General features: G+C 41.1%; 1 protein-coding gene across 2 annotated transcripts in view; it reads left to right on the forward strand.

The window, feature by feature from the left end:
- Nucleotides 1-227: 227 nt before the first annotated feature.
- AMN1 (antagonist of mitotic exit network 1 homolog) overlaps nucleotides 228-20,236 on the forward strand; it is a 40,055-nt gene continuing 20,046 nt past the window's right edge. The window contains exons 1-2 of one of the 2 annotated variants that reach the window (XM_080661771.1): nucleotides 228-406; nucleotides 7,142-7,274. In XM_080661771.1, coding sequence (XP_080517897.1) covers nucleotides 7,230-7,274 — 45 coding nt within the window. In that variant the 5' untranslated portion in view covers nucleotides 228-406; nucleotides 7,142-7,229. Of the gene's footprint in view, nucleotides 427-7,141; nucleotides 7,275-20,236 lie in introns of both variants that reach the window. The other variant, XM_080661772.1, reaches the window with a different exon arrangement.

Raw genomic sequence — 20,236 nt, forward strand, 5'->3', positions numbered from 1 at the left:
CGCAGTAGTAAGCGCAGCAACCGCTCAGCGACGCGCGGCTAGAGGTGCACCGCGCTGGGCTGCGCGTGGGACTGCATCTCCCCGGGAAACCGCCAGGAGCTGGAGCCCGCGAGGTGGAAGAACTACAACTCCCATGGTGCTTCACGCGATCTTAGGGCTAGTCTATATTTTATCGCCCCAGCCCCTGCCGCAAAACTCTCAAAGACTACGCCCCAAGGGTTCTCCTCGCCTAGTCCGTCCCGAGTGTGGTCCTGTCGCAGGCTTCGGAAGACGCCGTGTGACGTCACGAGGTCCTACGTTTGTGTGGGGAGCAGGAGTTGAAGGACGGTCTCTGGCTGGGCTCGGGCGGCTCTGGGACCGCGGAAGAGGCTCTCGAGGGACCGCCGCGATGCTCCACCCGGAGCCGGTCAGTCAGCTCCTGGATCTGTGAGTCCACTCGGTCCCCGCCTCTTCCTCGCCCCGACCCAGCACCTCCCCCGCCCGGCCCGGTTCTGCGCTGCTCTCCCTCCCGCCCCCTTCCCACCACCGGACCCACGTAGAGGCCCCGCTGGTGTTTCTCCACTGGGTTCCTGATTTGTCTCTTCGTCGGTGGCAGTTGTGCCCAGTGGGCCGCTGGGCAGGGTGGCGCTCCGTCCGCTGCCCGGGACGTCCCCAGATGGGTGTCCGAATTCTCCGTCAGCCTTGACCGCTCCAGCCCGGGTTCCCGGCAGGGGCCTGTTTGGGACGAGGCTGGGAGCACTGGTAGAACAAAACACTGGCCGGGGCTGCCCGACGCCCTCCGCGCGGCTCCGCCCGGTTCCTGAGCCTGGGACGCAGTGGATTCTCGGGGCAGGATGACCCGCGCAGCGGCCGGCGCTGCCCGTCACCCGCTGTGTGGCCGGGGGCGAGTGACAGGCTCTCTCTGCGCCGAGTTCTTGATCTACAAAATTCTGTAACAGTGCCTGTCTCATGGGATTGTAGTGAGCAATGAACTTAACGCATGTAAAGGCCTTATTGCTCACTACAATAAGCCTCACTACAAGCCGTAGAAGGATGCGTAGTGTCAAAAGACATGTCAGAGAGCTTTACTTGATATGAGTATTTTATTTCAGAGGCCTGTGGTTAGGGAATCGGACACGAAGGAGTCCTGGTGCCCGTCGCTACCAGAGTCAAATAGGTAGAGACGAGGTTGAATCTTTGTGGTGCTTTTTATTATTCAGATGGCCAGCGATCTGAGAGAGTGACAGGTGTAATACCCCTAAACGACCGCTCTGACGTTTCATTTCAAGCCAGCGCTTATATACGGATAGGGGGTGGGGGTGGGGGGGAATTAAAACTAGTGAGTCCCCAGGGTCTGCTTCCTGTCATTGTCGCTGCAAAGATTAGCCCCGGAACGCTGTCTGCCTTTAGATAGGTGCTATCCTCAATCTGCGCTTAAAATGTATCTTTTCCGTGAGGAGCTCGTCTGGGCTTCAAGGCTGCCTTATCTTTAGGCCCTGTTCTTCTTGTAACAGGTCTAGTTTCCCAGGGTGTGTAAGAAAAATGTCTTTTCTGTGTGAATAGCTGTAAAACAACTGTTCTATTTATATTAAATGCACCTCCCCTATCCGTTAGGATGGCTTATAAAGTGAGAGTGATTAGTTAAAAGTGACTATCTTATACGATTTTAGGAAGACCATTTAAGTTGATTATCAAAGGCAAGAAACTAGAGGCCCAATGCACGAAATTCGTGCAAGAATAAGCCTTTCTTCCCTCAGCTGCCAGCACTGGCTTCCCTTCGGCACCCGGACGGGGCTGGCTTCCCTCCAGCCCCAGCTTTGTCAGGAAGGACATCCGGAAGACTTCCGGTCTAATTAGCATATTATCCTTTTATTATTATAGATAAGCAATCAGATATTTAATAGGCATTTCTATGGAACAAAAAAAGACAAAGAATCATAGTTGGAGCAATTATAAACTCAGTTTCTGAGTCTGGAGAGCAGCCAGTCAAGAATATGTCTGGATTTGAGCTTGAATCTTTATTTATTTATTTATTTATTTATTTATTTATTTATTTATTTATAAATATATTTTTATTGATTTCAGAGAGGAAGGGAGAAGGAGAGAGAGATAGAAACATCAATGATGAGAGGGAATCACTGATCGGCTGCCTCCTGCACTCCCCCTACTGGGGATCAAGCCTACAACCCGGGCATGTGCCCTTGGCTGGAATCGAACCTGAGACCCTTCAGTCCACAGGCTGATGCTCTATCCACTGGGCCAAACCAGCCAGGGCTGAGCTTGAATCTTTAGATGGTGGAATGAGGGTGGCAGTTTTAATCTGATGGATTTTCCTGGCTTGCAGTTTGAATGTCCTTGGTGATATCATTAGGTGTTCTGGTGACCTTTCTGAGTGGCCCACAGAGAAGTAGGTATGAATATTGTCTTCATGATCTGTTGTGGTCTCAGCTCTGCCATTATTGTGTGAAAGCAGCTATAGACAAAACATACATGACTGGACATGGCTGTGTTCCAAGAGAACTTTATTTATAAATGCAGGCAACAGGCCAGATTTGGCTGATGGGCCATAGTTTTCCTACCCCTGGTCTAATGTAAGGGTAACAGCTTTCATTCACACATTGCCGTGATCAGCCCATACTGCAGCCTATCTTCCAAAGTTCTGATTCAGCTGGACAGCTACTGACACGCAGTGAACACCATCAGCTTTCAACTGAGCAGAACCATCACTGAACCAGGCCCAGACACTTAGGGAAACTTCTGTGAACCAAGGGTCCCATTGAGCTAATGGCTTTGCTTCAGGTGGTCTGAGTGGCACATAACGTATCGCCCAAAGCTGTCACTTTTCCACAAAAAACAAAGATCCCTCTAGAGCCAGGCCAAATGTGATTTTTAAAAAAATTATAGTTGACATACATCATATTTGTCTCAGGTGTACAACACAGTGACTCGACACCTGTGTATCTTACAAAGTGACCACCGTGATAAATCTAGTAACCATTTGTCACTGTACAAAGTTCTTACTATAGCATTGACTGTATTCTCTATCCCTGTACATTATATCACTGTGACTTATTTATTTTATAACTAGAAGTTTGTACCTCTCAATCCCCTTCACCGTTTTTTCCTTCTCTTCTGGTAACTATCAGTTCGCTATATCTCTGAGTCTGTTTCTGTTTTATTTTGTTTATTCACTTTTTGTTTTATAAATTCCACTTATAAGTGAAATAATATAGTTTTTGTACTTCTCTGTCTGACTTATTTCACTTAGCATAATACCCTCTAGGTCCATCCATGTTGTTGCATGGCTAAGTAATACCTTTTTTATCCATTGATCTATCAATGGACACCTAGGTTACTTTCAGATCTTAGCTATTGTAAATAATGCTGCAATGAACATAGGGGGCATATATCTTTTCAAAATAGTGTTACTGTTTCTTTGTATAACTACCCTGAAGTGAAATTGCTGGGTTATATAGTAGTTTTATTTTTCATTTTTTAAGGACCTTCCATACTGTTTTCCATAGTGGCTGTACCAGTTTATCAATTTGAATATACCATTTCCATATGGTCAGCAAGGCCTTTGGGTCCTTCTCTTATAACTTATAACTTTAATTTACAAGAGTCCAAGTTGATCCATTCCAAAATAAGAATGTCAGACCATACAGTCAGTCACAAGGTCTCATGCTCAGGCATTCAGTTTCAACACGAGCTTATGAGCAGGTTAATAGCTGCTTAAAAAAAAAAAAAAAAAGAGTATGTGGTGGCAGCTGCATCAGGCAGGTAGTGATGTTGTACAGGTATGCCTCACTATTGTGTTTCATAATTTTTACACATCAAAGGTTTGTGGTAACTCTGGGTCAGGCAAGTCTATCGGTGCCATTTTTCCAATAGCATTTCCTCACATGGTATTTCTGTGTCACATTTTGTTCATTCTCCCAATATTACAAACTTTATTATTATTATTATTATTATTATTATTATTATTATTATGGTGATCTGTGGTCAGTGATATTTGATGTTACTATTGTAATTGTTTTGGGGCCCTGCAAACCACATCCATTTAAGAAGGCAAATTTAATTGATAAATGTGTATGGTCTGACTGCTCCACTGACTGGCTATTCCCCTGTTTCTTTCCTTTTCCTCAGGCCTCCCTGTTTCTTGATATCCAACAGTATTGACATCAGGCCACTTAATAACCCTACAATGGCCTCTAAGTATTGAAGTAAAAGGAAGAGTCACAGGTTTCTTTAAGTAAAAAACTAGAAATGATTAAACTTAGTGAAAAAAGCATGTCAAAAGCCAGGATAGGTCAAAAGATAGGTCTCTTGCTCCAAACAACCAAGTTATGAATACAAAGGAAAAGTTCTTGAATAAAATGTAAAGTGCTACTCCAGTGAATATATGAATGATAAGAGATGAAACAGCCTTATTGATGATATGAAGAAAGTTTTAGTGGTCTGGATAGAAGATCAAACTAGCCACCACATTCACCTATGCCAAAGCCATTAATCCAGAGCAAGGCTCTAACTCTCTTCAATTCTATGAAGGCTGACAGGTGAGAAATCTGCAGAAGAAAAGTTTGAAGCTAGCAGAGGTTGGTTCAGGAGGTTTCAGGAAAGAAACCAAATTCATAACAGAAAAATGCAAGGTAACTAGCAGCAAGTGCTTATGTAGAAGCTACAACAAGTTATCCAGAAGATCTAGCTAAGGTAATTAATGAAGGTGGCTACACTAAACAACAGGTTTTCAATGTAGACAAAACAGCCTTCTATTGGAAGAAGGTGCCACCTAGAACTTTCATAGCTGCAGAATAAAAGGCAATGCCTGACTTCAAAACTTCAAAGGATAGGCTGACTCTCTTACTAGGGGCTAATGCAACTGGTGATTCCAAGTTGAAGCCAATGCTCATTTACCATTCCAAAAATTTTAGGGTCCTTAAGGATTATGTTCAGTTTACTCTGCCTGTGCTCTATAACCAGAACAAGAAAGCCTGGATGACAGCATATCTGTTTACAGTGGGGTTTACTGAATATTTTAAGCCCTCTATTGAGACCTATTGCTCAGAAAAAAAGATTCCTTTAAAAATATTACTGCTCACTGACAATGTACCTGGTCACCCAAAAGCTCTGATGGAGATGTACATGAGATTAATATTTTAAACCCTGCTAACACAACATCCATTCTGCAGCCTATGGGTCAGTAGTAATTCTGACTCTCAAGTCTTATTTAAGCAATGCATTTTGTAAGGCTATAGCAGCCATGGATAGTGATGGTAGATTATAGTGATGGATCTGGGCAAATTAAATTGAAAACCTTCTGGAAATGATTCACCATTCTAGATGTCATTCATGATTCATGGGAAGAAGTAAAAATATCAACATTAACAGGCATTTGGAAGAAGTTGATGGATGACTTCAAGGGGTTCAAGTGGAGGAAGTCACTGCAGGTGGGGTGGAAATAGGAAAAGAACTAGAATTTTAAGTGGAGCCTGAATACATGACTGAATTGCTGCAATCTCATTAAAAAACTTCAGCAGATGAGGAGTTACTTCTTTTATGGATGAGCAGAGGACGTGGTTTCTTGAGATGGAATTGAGTTCTGGTGAAGATTTTTTGACAACAAAGGATTCAGAATATTACATAAACTTAGTTAAAGCAGCAGCAGGGTTTGAAAGGATTGACTCCAATTATTTTTTCACTCCAATTTTAAAAAGTTTTACAGTGGATAAAATGCTATTAAATGGCCCTGGCCAGTGTGGCTCAGTTGGTTGGGTGTTGCCCCGTGCACCAAGACGTTGCTGGTTCGATTCTTGGTAAATTCTTTTTTTTGTTAATACTCACCCAAGGAAATTTTTCCATTGATTTTTAGAGAGAGTAGAAGGGAAGGGGGAGAGACAGAGAGGAGCATCGATGTGAGAGAGACCCTTGATTGGTTGCCTCCTGCATATGCCCAGCCTAGGACCCATTAGTTCACAGGCCGATGCTCTATCCACTGAGCCAAACCGACTAAGGCATAAAACTGTACTTGATGCTTTAAAGAATTTCTTACGATATTGAATAAAATAAGGTATAGAAAAATGAGTATAGAATGCTGACATTTTAGGAAACTATGATCCTCCTCTCACCCTTTAAGTATAAGTGTGAGTATGTGCATGTCTATACAAGCACAGAGAAAAATATGAAAGAATGTACACTAATTTAGCATGAAGAATTAAACTAGTGAAAGAGGGAAGGATAAGAGGGAAAGACAGAGGCTACCCAAAGAGGAAAAGAAAAAATAGATTGCACTAAAAAAAACTCAAGTGAATGACCACATTTATTCATGAATGTAACATTATGTATATGTGGGAGTATGTGTAGGCAGAAATTAAATAAGATTTATATTTATTTGTTTAAAGTATGGGTTCCTCATATAGTTGGAATTTCACATGGGTCTTGGTGGTTGCCTGCTCTGATAACTCGAAGCATATACAACTCTGGCACTAAGTTTGTTTTCTATATAATTTGTACTATTTGTGGAATCTTTGTGGTTATAGTTTCTCTAATGATTTCATTATCTGCATAATTTTTAAGAAAAATAGTGAAAACAAGCTTGATGGATTAACAGATAAAACTTTTCAATTAGTAGGCCCTGGTTTAATGCTTACTTAGGAATATGGGACTGAAATCTTGTATCTTAGGAATTAGAGAGACTGACTTAGAAAAAACACTATTTTTGGCCATTTCAAATGCATTTTAGTAAATGAGGTGTGCAAGAGAAAAAGTTAAAAATCACTGCAGTTAAAAATCACTTTTCTAAGATGAAGAAAAACTTGCCCATCACTGAGCACAGACTAAGCTTTGGAATCTTGTGAAGCTTAAGCTGTAAATATTAGTATAAGATATACATTCTCTTCAACAGTGTTGTAATAGCTATGTATGGAGCCGGGGGAGTATTGGAAATATTGGGGGGGACACTTTGTAAAGTATGTAATTATCTAACCACTTTGCTATACACTTGAAATCAATACAAAATAATGTTAAATGTAAACTGTAATTGAAAAATAAAATTTTAAAATATTATCTCTTTATGAAAGGACTAAGTGCTAATAAACAGCATTAAATAAATGTTAAGACTCAGTACTGGTACAGTATAATTTACTATATCACATTTGTATTTCAGATGCCTTTGGTGCTTCACGAAGAATATTTCCAGATATATCACAGACATTAAACCTTTGCCTCCCAACATAAAAGATAGATTGATTAGAATGATGAGCCTGCAGGGACAGATAACAGATTCAAATATAAGTGAGGTAAGAGTATATACAACTATAAAGCAAGCATATTATATTTTACTGTTTGGATATGGTTTTAGATTTCTGGAGCAATGGTATATAGTAGGATTAATAATACTTTTAAGATATAATAAAGCATCAGTGTTCTTTTTTTCTCCAGAAAACCAGAATGTTCATGTGTAATAGTTCTAAAAAATCTCTCCTACCATTTTTCAGTTACTTCCCTTGTCTTCATAGTACCAGCACCTTGATCTCCATGTTTTTTAAAAGTTTTAAACTTTTTGATCAATTATACCATAATAAAGCTGGAAAGAGTAAAACATTAAATGCAGGGTAAATAAATAAGTAAGTGGTAAAAAAAAAAAAAAAAAAAAAAAAGATCCACACTAAGAAATATGTTACATCGTGACTCTAGTACACAAACCACACTTACCTGTGACAGTACAGCAGGCCCTCCAATAACATCATTTAGTTATAATGTTGATGAGATGCGATAGGAACTTAACTCTTGTTTATATCAATTAGCCTATAAAATTGATTTCAGTGTATGTCATTTGGCTTAAAGTCACAGGACCTATCAATACCGTGTGCATTACACTTGGATATTCTCTATTTTATTCTGTTATCTCTTATTTCCTTTAAAAATGTTGACCACAGCCTACTAAATTGATTTTATCCATTCATGGATAACAACCAGCAGTTAAAGGTCACTGTTCTAAACTCTTCTCATTTCTCTTCTGGATACCCCACTCCTCCTAATTTATACTTACTCCCCTCCCTACAACTAAGCTAAAATTGACTGTTCCTTAAGGTAGTAAATATAGTAAGGGTCTACAACCTGAATTAAAATTCTAGCATTGCCACTCTTTCTGACATTGAGCCTCAGGTGTGTGTGTGTGTGTGTGTGTGTGTGTGTGTGTGTGTGTGTGTGTGTGTGTGTGTGTTTGGGTGGGGGAGGGGGGTCTTTTTAAGAGAACTTTACTTTGCCCAGCCGGCATGGCTCAGTGGTTGAGAATCAGCCTATGAACCAGGTTGTGGGCTTGATCCCTGGTGTGGGGCATGCAGGAGGCAGCCAATCAATGATTCTCTCTCATCATTGATGTTTCCATCTCTCTCTCCCTCTCTCTTCCTCTCTGAAATCAATAAAAATATATTTAAACAAAAAAGAGAACTTTATTATTATTTTAATTAGGGAAGAAAAGAGAAAGAGGAAAAGAAAGAAGGCAGATAAGAACCAAAACAGGAAAGATACTGAAAAAAAAAGTTCCCCTCCCCTACCTTCCTTCCCCAGGGCAGTTTTCCAAAGTCCCTTATGTGTTTGTGTATGTGTGTGTGTGTGTGTGTGTGTGTGTGTGTGGTGGGAGTGGGGGGGTGGGGGGGCAGGGGGGCGGTAAGTGAGACTTTCTGGGGTTGTAACCATCATCACTGTGTACAGAGACTAGAACTACAGTAGTCCCTCTATCTGTGGAGAATACATTCCAAGATTCCCAATGGATGCCTGAAACTGTGGATAGTACTGAAACTTGTATATACCATGTTTTGCCATATATGTATATACCTTTTCACATAAAGGGAGCACTTTATGGCTTCTCTTTGGCATATCTGATTGGCCAGCTACACTATTCTTGGGTTTGGGGCCATTATTAAGTAAAATAAGGGTTACTTGAACCAAGCACTGCAACACCATGGCAATCATTTTGATCACTGAGGTGGCTACCAAGTAACTAACGGGCAGGTAGTGTATACAGTGTGGATAACGCTCGACAAAGGGATGATTCACATCCCAGGCAGGATGGAGTAGGACAGTGCAGGGTTTCATCATGCTACTTAGGACGGCGCACAACTTAAAACTTAGGAATTCTTTATTTCTGGAATTTTCCATTTAATATTTTTGGACCATGGAAGACCACGGGTACCTGCAACTATGGCAAGTGAAACTGCAGATATGGGGCACTACTGTACAAATTGATGTCTTTACCACACATTCTCCCCCCAGCCTGTGATCAAAAGGAAGCAAACTCTGATGTTAGCACTCCAGCATACGACTGGGACTTCACATTGTAACTGTGCTTCAGTGTGTCTTAGTATTTCTTCTGCATCAACCTGATGTACTTTTAATGCTTTATTTTCTTTGTGTTAGCTTGCATTTGAACAAAGACATTTTCGTGTTGTAGTCTACTTGACTCTATGGAGGTAGAATAACATCAAGTTCTTACCGTTGATGGTTCTGTGGGATATATAATTTATGTGTGGCTCTCAGATGAAACATTATGACTCTACAGAAAACTGGTGAGATTCCTCTCTTCCCCACCATCCCCATTTTGTTCTATTCCTTTCATCTATATTTCACTGACTTACATTTTTATGGCAGTCTTTAATATACAGTTAAACTTAATTTCACCTGAATAAAAATGGGCTAAGGAGATGAATGAGAGAGTAAAAACAAAAGTATGATTTTCCTTGGTGCTCTCCACTATTCCCCATCCTTGTAAGAGTCCTGCTCATGAAACTAGATCTAACTTTTATTGCAAAGTTGCACATATCTTTGGATAGCTCTTTTTGAAATAGTTTCTGAATCTTTTTATAGTTCCTGGAGGGAGAAGGTCTTTGTTAACATGGCACTGTGAAATAAAAACAGCAAAATGGGGTTGATATTGTCAAGAGAGCAATCTAAAATGGAGCCAGAGGCTTCCAGGAAGCTGAACTAACACAACCCCTCCATATGAAGTTGAACTTTTGAAGTGGGCTAAACCACAAATGGCTGCATCCTGCTACAGTTTCTGGAACTGGCTCTGTATCACTGAACTCCCTATTAAGAAATAAAATTTTCATTTAAGGAAAGACATCAGCAATCAATTATGCATAGCACAGTATAAGTTCGCTTGCCAATACCAGTCATAGCTCTTTCAAAACAATTTGCATAATCCCTTTGAAGTCCCCCTTTTTCAGTGTTTATAAACTCTCTCTCTTTCTTTCCCCCTTGGAACACAATTGGGTTTCTACCCAAATCTGTGTGTCCAGAATTGCAATTTCTAAAGACTCCAAGTAAAGTTTCTGTTTGCTTTGCAGTTCTTGGTCAAAATTAATTGACATTACATGGTGTCAAAAAGTGGGATTCAGAGTGACTTACCTCTCCTTTCAGTGCCTACATGGATTTGAGTAAGGTACCAAAAAGAGCCCACTGCACTCTGTCGTCTTCCCAGTGGACCCGGATCATTGTAGCAAGTCCTCCTAGATCAGAATCTCCCACCTTGGTTGAGGTTCAGGCTCTATTTGGGCCTTCTCTCTTACGGGCTTCCCCCCCACCCCCCCGCCCATGGGATATAAAGTGCCTATCTAGTGAGGGCTTATTTTTTGAAAAAATGGGAAGTTCAGCTGCTGAATACCTGCCTTCTGGAACTTGTGCTGAAGCTGTGTATGAAATTACAGGCCCTCCGCATCTTACAAAGTTCTGTCTTGCTGGACCATAATTACCTGGGATAATTTACAGTTAAACTGGCCAAGTTGGGGCATTTTTAAATCCCTAATTTAGTCTATTTGCATGGTAAATTGGGAAAGGCTCCAAAACTAAGCACCCTTATAGGACAGCAATTTTCTTTTTTTTTTTTTTTTTTTTTTTTTTTTTTTAATATATTTTATTGATATTTTACAGAGAGGGATAGAGAGTTAGAAACATCCATGAGAGAGAAACATCCATCAGCTGCCTCCTGCACACCTCCCACTGGGGATGTGCCTGCAACCAAGGCACATGCCCTTGACCGGAATTGAACCCGGGACCCTTCAGTAGGACAGCAATTTTCAACGAGTGCACCACAGAATTTTTAAAACATGCAATACCTGATTAATCAGGGGCCCTTACCACTTTCCCCTTAGATTATCAAATAAAAAGATGACAACAGCCAATACAACAATAGCTTTGGGTATGAATGAATCAAAATTATACCTATTATTTTAGTCAGATTGGCAAAAAAATATATATTTTGGTGTGCTGCAGAATTTTAGTAATTAGTTTATATGTGCTATGAGATGAAAAAGGTTGAAAATCGCTATTATAGGAAGTAATGAGACCTCCAAACATACAGGTGATTCAAAAAATGCTTCTCTTCAAAACTTAAATTCTAAATCAACAATGCAAATTCTGAGTTATCTCAGAGACTTACTAAACTTAAAGAAACTTTTAGATGTTCTTCTAATGTCTCATCTACACTGTGTGCTCCTTTGCTGCCTGCCTTTCCTTTCCCTCTTTATCCTTCACTCGCTGATCTCCCTTTTCATAATGATGAAACTGAGTCTCCATTAGATGCACCCCCTGCTCCTACCACCCCATTTAAAGTTAAGCCATTGGATGAGTTGGCCCAGGATGACAGATCTTTATTTCTTATATCCCATGGACTAAAGCTGAGCTCCATACCATTACTAAAATTTTTTCTTATCCCAAAGAAAGCCCCATTGGGTTTGCTAGAGAATTTCTGCTTACTATCCAAACATATGAGCCAGGGTTCTGTGACCTATGCCAGCTTATCCACATGCTAGTAGGAGAAGGACATACTAGAGAATGGATAAACAAGGTGGATGAAAAGACCTTATGAACGACTTCCCCCATCTAGGATAAGAGGCCATGCATGAAGTCTCAAAGCTGGCTAAACAACTTCATGAAAAGATACCGATGCTTTTCCTCGAGTTGCTGATTGAAAGAAAAATTTTAAATGTGTTAAAAAACACGATGAAATGGTTTTTTATCATTATGATAGATTTGAAAAAGTTTTACGCAATACTCCAGCATAGATGAAGCCAATGAAGATACCTCAGTGCTTTTATATTCATCTTTTGTTTGTTTTTTAATTTTTATTTTAGAGAGGGAGAGAGAGAGAGAAACATCGATGATGAGAGAGAATCATTAATCTGCTGCCTCCTGCACACCCCACATGGGACCGAGTCCGCAACCCGGGCATGTGCCCTGACCAGGAATCGAACCCGTGACCTCTGGGTTCATAGGTTGATGCTCAACCACTGAGCCATGCTGACCAAGCAAAAGTGGTTTTTAATTATTGTAAAAAGCCTAGTTATTGGAAAAAAGATTGTTTGGAGCTCAAAAGGCCTATAGCCCATAGAATTTGTGAATCCCCATCAGGGATTCAATCAAAGTTTTCTTGGCAGTAGTGCTGCTCTAATGATCAAAGAAGGGTTTTCCCCATGCTCTTAACTGATTCCTTAGGAAAAATTGATCTATTGGGAATGAAGAAACTAGGGCCGTGGTGGATATGGAAGCCACCTTATCAGTTTTTAACCCTACTAGCCTCCATTTCTCTTTCTTGGAGTACCGAAACCATGCAAATGGTGGAAGTTTCCAGTCGATCTATGACTGTCTCCCAATTCCTTCCAATTCCTTTTCAAGTTGGACCTTTTCAAGGAACTCATCAGTTTCTTTTAGTTTCTTCTGCCCCTATTCATCTCCTAGAACAAGATTTTCTTAAGCTCATAAAGCCCATATTTTCTTCTTTCAAAAGGGGGAAATATTCTTACATCTTAAGCTTCTAACTAACGACTTTCAAGAGGACTTGTCTATGGACTCATCCATAACTATGCCGGTTTTTTCAGTCACCTTAATTGACCCAAACCCTCTTTTAGATTCCATTCCAAGTGAACTTTGATCAAAAAATGCCACTGACATCAGTTGCATTGGTCAATTTCAAAATGGACTAACAGGATAATAAAAACTCAAAATGACACCCTGGCCGGTCACTCAGTTGATTAGGGCATTGTCCCAATATGCCAAGGTTGTGGGTTTGATCTCTAGTCAGGACACATACAAGAATCAACCAATGAGCCCTAGCTGGTTTGGCTCAGTGGATACAGTGTCTGCCTGCGGACTGAAGGGTCCCAGGTTCAGTTTCAGTCAAGGGCACATGCCCAGGTTGTGGGCTCCATCCCCGTGTGGGATGTGCAGGAGTCAGCTGATCAATGATTCTCTCTCATCATTGATATTTCTATCTCTCCCTCTCCCTTCCTCTCTGAAATCAGTAAAAATATATTTTAAAGAACACACAAAAGAATCACTGTTTAAAAAAAAGTATCAACCAATGAATAAGGGGAACAATAAATTGGTATTTCTCTCTAAAAAATCAATAAAATAGGGGAGAAACCAAGATGGCGGCATAGGTAAGCACCTAAACTGCTGCCTCTCACAACAATTTCAAAACTACAACTAAAAGACAAAACGGACATCATCCAGAACCACAGGAAAGCTGGCTGAGTGGAAATTCTACAACTAGAAGGAAAGAGAAAAGCTCACAGAGAATTGGAGGTACGGCAAAGGGTCTTTATGCGCGCAGAGAGGAAGGGCGGCTGAGAGCCTGGCTGACTTTCTCTGGCGGAAGGGGGACGGAAGCCCCCGACCGCACTGAACCCCAGTTCTGACTGCACTGAACCCCAGTTCCGGGCGAGCCCCTGGGGACCCTCGCTCTTACCGGGGCAGTCTGGACTCTCGGGCGGAGACTCGGGGGCCGGGGAAGGAGGAGGACTGAAAGCGTGCGTGCCAGTGCGCACAAAGGCTGCGGAGGTTGCCACAGGCTTTCCCTAGGGGAAGGGAGTCGGAGGTTCCTGAATCCACTGGGCCCCAGTTCTGACTGCACTGAACCCCGGTTCCAGGCGAGCCCCTGGGGACCCACGCTCTTGTGGGGGGAGTCTGGACTCTCGGGCGGAGACTCGGGAGCCGGGGAAGGCGGAGGACTGAAAGCGTGCGTGCCAGTGTGCACAAAGGCTGCGGAGGTTGCCACAGGCTTTCCCTAGTGGAAGGGAGTCGGAGGTTCCTGACTGCACTGAACCCCGGTTCCAGGCGAGCCCCTGGGGACCCACGCTCTTGTGGGGGGAGTCTGGACTCTCGGGCAGAGACTCAGAAGCCAGGGAAGGTGGAGGTCTGAAGGCGCACACGTGCATGCAAGGGTAAGGCTGACAGGAAGCCAAGACTGAGACTCCACCCCATCCAAGCTGAGCACAGAGGCTATTGCAATTTGGCAAGTCTAATCCTATAAGGCTGTCTCCAGCACCGAACTTCTCCCAGCATAGACACAGCTGATCCTTACAGCCAACTGGCCTGGAGGTCAATTCTTCCCAGTGATACCAACAACAATAAAGACTTAATTACAACAAGGCTGTACACACAGTCCACAAAGGGGTGCACCAAGAGTGTCCACCTCAGGTTAACTGGGGAGGCAGACCCACTGGGCCATATTGGAAACCTAGCACACAAATATACCGTACCAACTCAGGGAAGCAGTGAACATGCGGCGTCAAAGAATCAGATCACAAACGAAAGAAATGGAGGAAAACAAACGACTGGATATAGAATTCAAAACCACGGTTATAAGGCTTTTTAAGAATATCCTAGAAAAGGCCGATAAATATAACGAGACCCTCGAAGATATGAAAAAGGACCAACTAGAAATTAAACATACACTGACTGAAATAAAAAATATTATACAGAGACCCAAAAACAGACAAGAGGAACACAAAAATCAAGTCAAAGAATTGAAATACAAAGAAGCAAAAAACACTCAACCGAAAAAGCAAAAAGCAAACAAAAAAATCCAAAAAGTTGAAGATAGTGTAAGAAGACTCTGGGACAACTTCAAGCGTACCAACATCAGAATTATGGGGGTGCCAGAAGAAGAGAGAGAGCAAGATACTGAAAACCTATTTGAAGAAATAATGATCGAAAACTTTCCCCACCTGGTGAAAGAAATAAACTTACAAGTCCAGGAAGCGCACAGAACCCCAAACAAAAGGAATCCAAAGAGGACCACACCAAGACACATCATAATTAAAATGCCAAGAGCAAAAGACAAAGAGAGAATATTAAAAGCAGCAAGAGAAAAACAGTTAATTACCTACAAGGGAGCACCCATACGACTGTCAGCTGATTTCTCAACAGAAACTATGCAGGCCAGACGGGAGTGGCAAGAAATTTTCAATGTGATGAATAGCAAGAACCTACAACCAAGATTACTCTACCCAGCAAAGCTTTCATTCAGAATTGAAGGGCAGATAAAGAGCTTCACAGATAAGAAAAAGCTAAAGGAGTTCATCACCACCAAACCAGTATTATATGAAATGCTGAAAGGTATTCTTTAAGAAGAGGAAGAAGAAAAAAGTAAAGAGAAAAATTATGAACAACAAATACATACCTATCAACAAGTGAACCTAAAAACCAAGTGAATTAAAAACCTGAGGAACAGAATAATCTGGTGAATATAATAGAATCAGGGGCATAGAAAGGGAGTGGACTGATAATTCTCAGAGGGAAAGGGGTATGGGGGGTTCATGAAGTGACTGGACAAAAATCACACACCTATGGATGAGGACAGTGGGGGGGGAGGTAAGGGCAGAAGGTGGGGTGGGAACTGGGTGGAGGGGAGCTATGAGGGGGAAAAGGAGAAATAATTGTAATCTGAATAAAGATTTATTTAAAAAAAATAAAAAATCAATAAAATAAAATTTAAAAACCTCAAAATGGCAAAACTTATAGAGACTTTTAATATTCCTTGGCATAACGCTCTCCTTTGATATTGTTCAACCTAAGGTCTACTCCCTTCGGCAAACATAGACTGTCTCATTTTGAAATTATTATTGGCAGACCCATAAAATTAGGTCAATGAATGTATGCATCAGCCAAAAGGAGACCTGGTCTACTGTAGGAACTTATAGGGCTCTTAAGAATAACAACTCATAAAGCAAAATTTCCATAGTGTGCTCCCAGGAGAAGATCTACAACATCATTATCTCCAACTCAGGGATTATGTCTATTGAAAATGCCATCTCTATAAAGATGCCCTTCACACCCAGTGGAAAGGAGCATATCAGGTTAGTAATGCAGCACAATTTTTACTAATTCTTGTGCTGCTGAACTTAAGGGTATTGACTCATGGATTCATGTTACTTATTTAAAAAAAACATCCACACCTGAGTGGTCCTCTCAGCCTATTGGAGATCTTAAGCTGAAAATTCTTAAATAATCCAAAACCACAACTAGAATTTTCATTCTGGATTGAAACAGATGTAGATACTCTTCCAAGACCCTGGACCAGGCCTTGAAAGCTTACAAAATCTAACTGGACATATGGATTATTTAACCTTCCTGTAGCCAAATCTATCTGTAAGGTCTTCCGTACCTACAAGGGAATACCCATAAATACAATCTTGACTTACAACTTGTCTAACTATTTTGAAAATATAAATGGTTCAGGCAGAATACTGGGTTTGCCCCTTTAAAAATGTACAACTTCAGTCTTTTGCATGATTCAGATGACCATGAGTTCACACGTTGATGAGGCTTAAGTGACTACAATGTTACTTCTTACAATGTCTCTCTAATATGGGGAAATTCAGGAAATAATACCACTCAAACCTGAAAATCATATATCCTTTCACTCTTGGGGTCAAGATAAAAAAAAAAAAATCTGGTATTTGGTGGAAAATAACTAGGAACAACCAAATCCATGAGAATCTTTCAATTCTGACACAAATATGTAGAAACCTCAGTTGCTCTTTTAATTATTCTTATGTATGATGACTTTAATGTCTTCTGCATTAATGACTATTATGATTATCCAACATACAAAGGATATGCAGTCCCTGTCTCAGAAATAGAACTTAATTCTCCCCTCAGATCTGGGTTGAAGGGCCTAATTACATGCTCTCACTTGAGGGCACTGGATGTTTCTTATGTGGGACCCAATATATGTCACCTTGCCAACTCAATGGTGAAGTGGATATGATATTGTTATGTTAGTACCTGATGCTGTCACCAGGAAGATGCTGTCTTCATTTTTCTGCCATTATCCCCAATCTAGGCTCTTTTGTCTATAAACTTAGACCAAAACAAACCAAATAGAACTGGGATTTGGGGTACTCTCTCCCCCTGAAACCCATAATAGATAAGTGAGGCTTTGGGCATTCCTGTGCTAGAGCTTTCTTCCCTTAGTTTGGAGTAGCTGAGTTAGAAACCTATCAGAAACTTTTATATTTTTGTAGCACAATGTAGAACACTACTGTAATTGCCCTTGAAAAACAACAAGAAATGATTGACAGTCTGGGGAGGTAGTACTACAAAACCAGGGCCCTAGATGTCTTAGCCACCCCACAAGGTGGTACTTGTGGGCTATTGGGAGAAGAATGTTGTTTCTATGTCAGCAAATCAGGTGAAGTGATACAACAGCTTGAGGTTCTGAAAAAATATGTAAAATCCTCAAATAGGCAGAACATTACCCTATAAACTGAGATTAGACAGACTTATCTAGTGGCCTGCAGGAATAGGAGCCTGGATTTGTTCTATATTTCAGGCCTTGACCATATTGGTTTTGTGATTATACTGTTCACTACCTTAATTAGGTATCTTTTTGGGTGCCTTGAACAATAACTAATAGCTACTACCAGAATAATAGTAGCCCAATGCCCAGAGATGTTACAACAAATAAATCCTGACCAAGACCACCTCTACAAAGAACTTTTAATCTGAAGAATATGTGACTTAGCTCAGTTTCCAATTAGCCTCCTTGTTGCTCAAATGTGGCCATAAACTCTTCTATTGTACACTCAGGAAACTACTTTTTCTCCTATATGGGACATGACATACCAGGATCCATGTTGCTTTTTCAATGATGGACCAGGGATGCTTCCTAATGATTGATCATTGATACTTTATAAGGAAAAATCTCGATCTAAAGAGGAAACTGGTGAAAGAAAAATAGCAAAATGGAGTTGATATTGTCAAGAGAGCCATCTAAAGGTCTCTAGGAAGCTGAGCTAACACCCCCCCCCCCCCACACACACACACACACACGTGAAAAGGAACGTTTGAACTGGGCTAAACCACAAATGGAACTGGCTCTGCATCACTGAACTCTCTATTAAGAAATAAAATTTTCACCTAGCAAAAGACAAGGCAACAATCATGTATACAGTAGATGGCATAGTGTAAGTCTGCTTAACAGCACCAATCACAGCTCTTTTAAAACAACTGTGTCACCCCTTTGGCAGTGCCACTCTTTCTGTCTTCATAAATTCTCTCTTTTCCCCTCAGAACACAGTTGAATTTCTACTCAAATTTGTAGTACCAGAATTGCAATTCCTAAGGACCCCAAATAAAACTTTTTTGCTTTGCAGTTCTTGGTCAAATCACTAAAGTTAGAAACCAAGAAGAAAAAGATCTATGTATTTGATTACATCAAAATATGATCTTCTTTATGACAAAAAGAAAAAAAAGCAAAGTCACATAACTAGGAAAAATATTTGCAATATGTATGAAATTCTATTATTTTTTAACATAAAGAATCCCCACAAACCAATAAGAAAAATCAAAACAAATTCTAAAATAGAAGAATCATAAAATACTCAAAGGAAAGAAATATAAATCACTAATAGCAAGTAAAAGGATATTTAAACTCATTAGAAATAAAAGTCATACAGTTTGTCTTTCAGTTTGGCAGAAACTTAAAATAGTAATACCCAGTGTTGGCAATATGTGGGGAACTGTCACTTTTATCTTCTGCTGATGAGAGTGGAAATGATAAAAGCCTTTTAGGAGGACAGTTTAGCACTATCAAAAGTCCTAAAATTTTGCTTACCATTGATGCAACAATTTTACTTCTGGTATGTTTTTAATCTGAGATATAATTAATATATAATGTCATGTAAATTTAAAGTGTGAAACACGTGCTGATTTGATACACTTATTTATTGCAAAATGAGTTCCACAATAGGGTTAGTTAGTATTTCTATCACCTCACATAATTTGCCTCTGGTATTAATCTCAAGGAAATAATAATCAGGAAAGCATACAAGTATGCTCATCATAACCTAAAAAGTCAACAATCATATACAGCACTAGAGGCCTGGTGCACAAAATTCGTGCACGGGAAGGGGGTCCCCTCAGCTCGGCCTGCACACTCTCCAATCTGGGACCCCTCAGAACTCTGGCTCCTAACCGCTTACCTGCCTGCCGGCCTGATCCCCCTAACTGCTCTTCCCTGCTGGCCTGATCCCCCTAACTGCTCTCCCCTGCTGGCCTGATCCCCCTAACTGCTCTCCCCTGACAGCCTGTTCCCCCTAAATGCTCTCCCCTACTAGCCTGATCCCCCTAACTGCTCTTCCCTGCCTGCCTGATCACCTCTAACCTCCTCTACCTTGGCCCCGCCAACATGGCTTTGTCCGGAAGGACATCTGGAAGGTCGTCCGGAAGATGTTCAGTCTAATTAGCATATTACCCTTTTATTAGTATAGATGCCACCTTGTCCTAAAAATGCAGGTTGTCCCCAGGTTTTCCTATCGTGGAAGGGGAGCCCGCAGTAGCATCCTGGGTTCTGACCAGAGCTTATGCGCTTGTGCTTTATCTCAGCGGATGTGATTCCTAGAAGAAGACTCTTGGATGTACCTTGAACATTTCTATTGAATTTGCCAAATCATCCTCCAAAAATGTTGAACCACTTTAAACTCCCACCAGCAACCATGCGTGTGCCCTCTGTCCCACCTTGATGCCAATATCATTGATTTCTCCCTAGAAGCTTCCCTCCCATCAGCTGGGACTGCTTGGTACTTGAGCCAACCTCATTGTTCAGCTGGGGACTTGATTTCCCGAGATAGAATTATGGAGGAGGAAAATAGTTTTCCTCTACCTCTCTAAGTTCTTAGTGGAAGCCCCTGTAATGAAAGACAGATCACCAAGAGAAAAACAAAAGTTCATTAACATTTGTACCTCGTGTATATGTGGGAGATCCCAGGGAAAAATGAGTAACTCCCCAGGGTGGCTTAGAATGCAGATTTAAATACCTTCTTTCTAGGGAAAGGGGACAGGAGATGAAGGCCTCTTAGAGGAGAGTAAATGATTTTTAGGAAAGATGAATGGGGGAAGGGGGAGAATAGTTTGTAACAAAGTTTGTGTGTGATGTCAACTTCTACTCCCCTGTCTTGTGACAGGAGTCAGTCTT

This window comes from Plecotus auritus (assembly GCF_963455305.1).
Source record: "Plecotus auritus genome assembly, chromosome: 3".
Lineage (NCBI taxonomy): Eukaryota > Metazoa > Chordata > Mammalia > Chiroptera > Vespertilionidae > Plecotus > Plecotus auritus.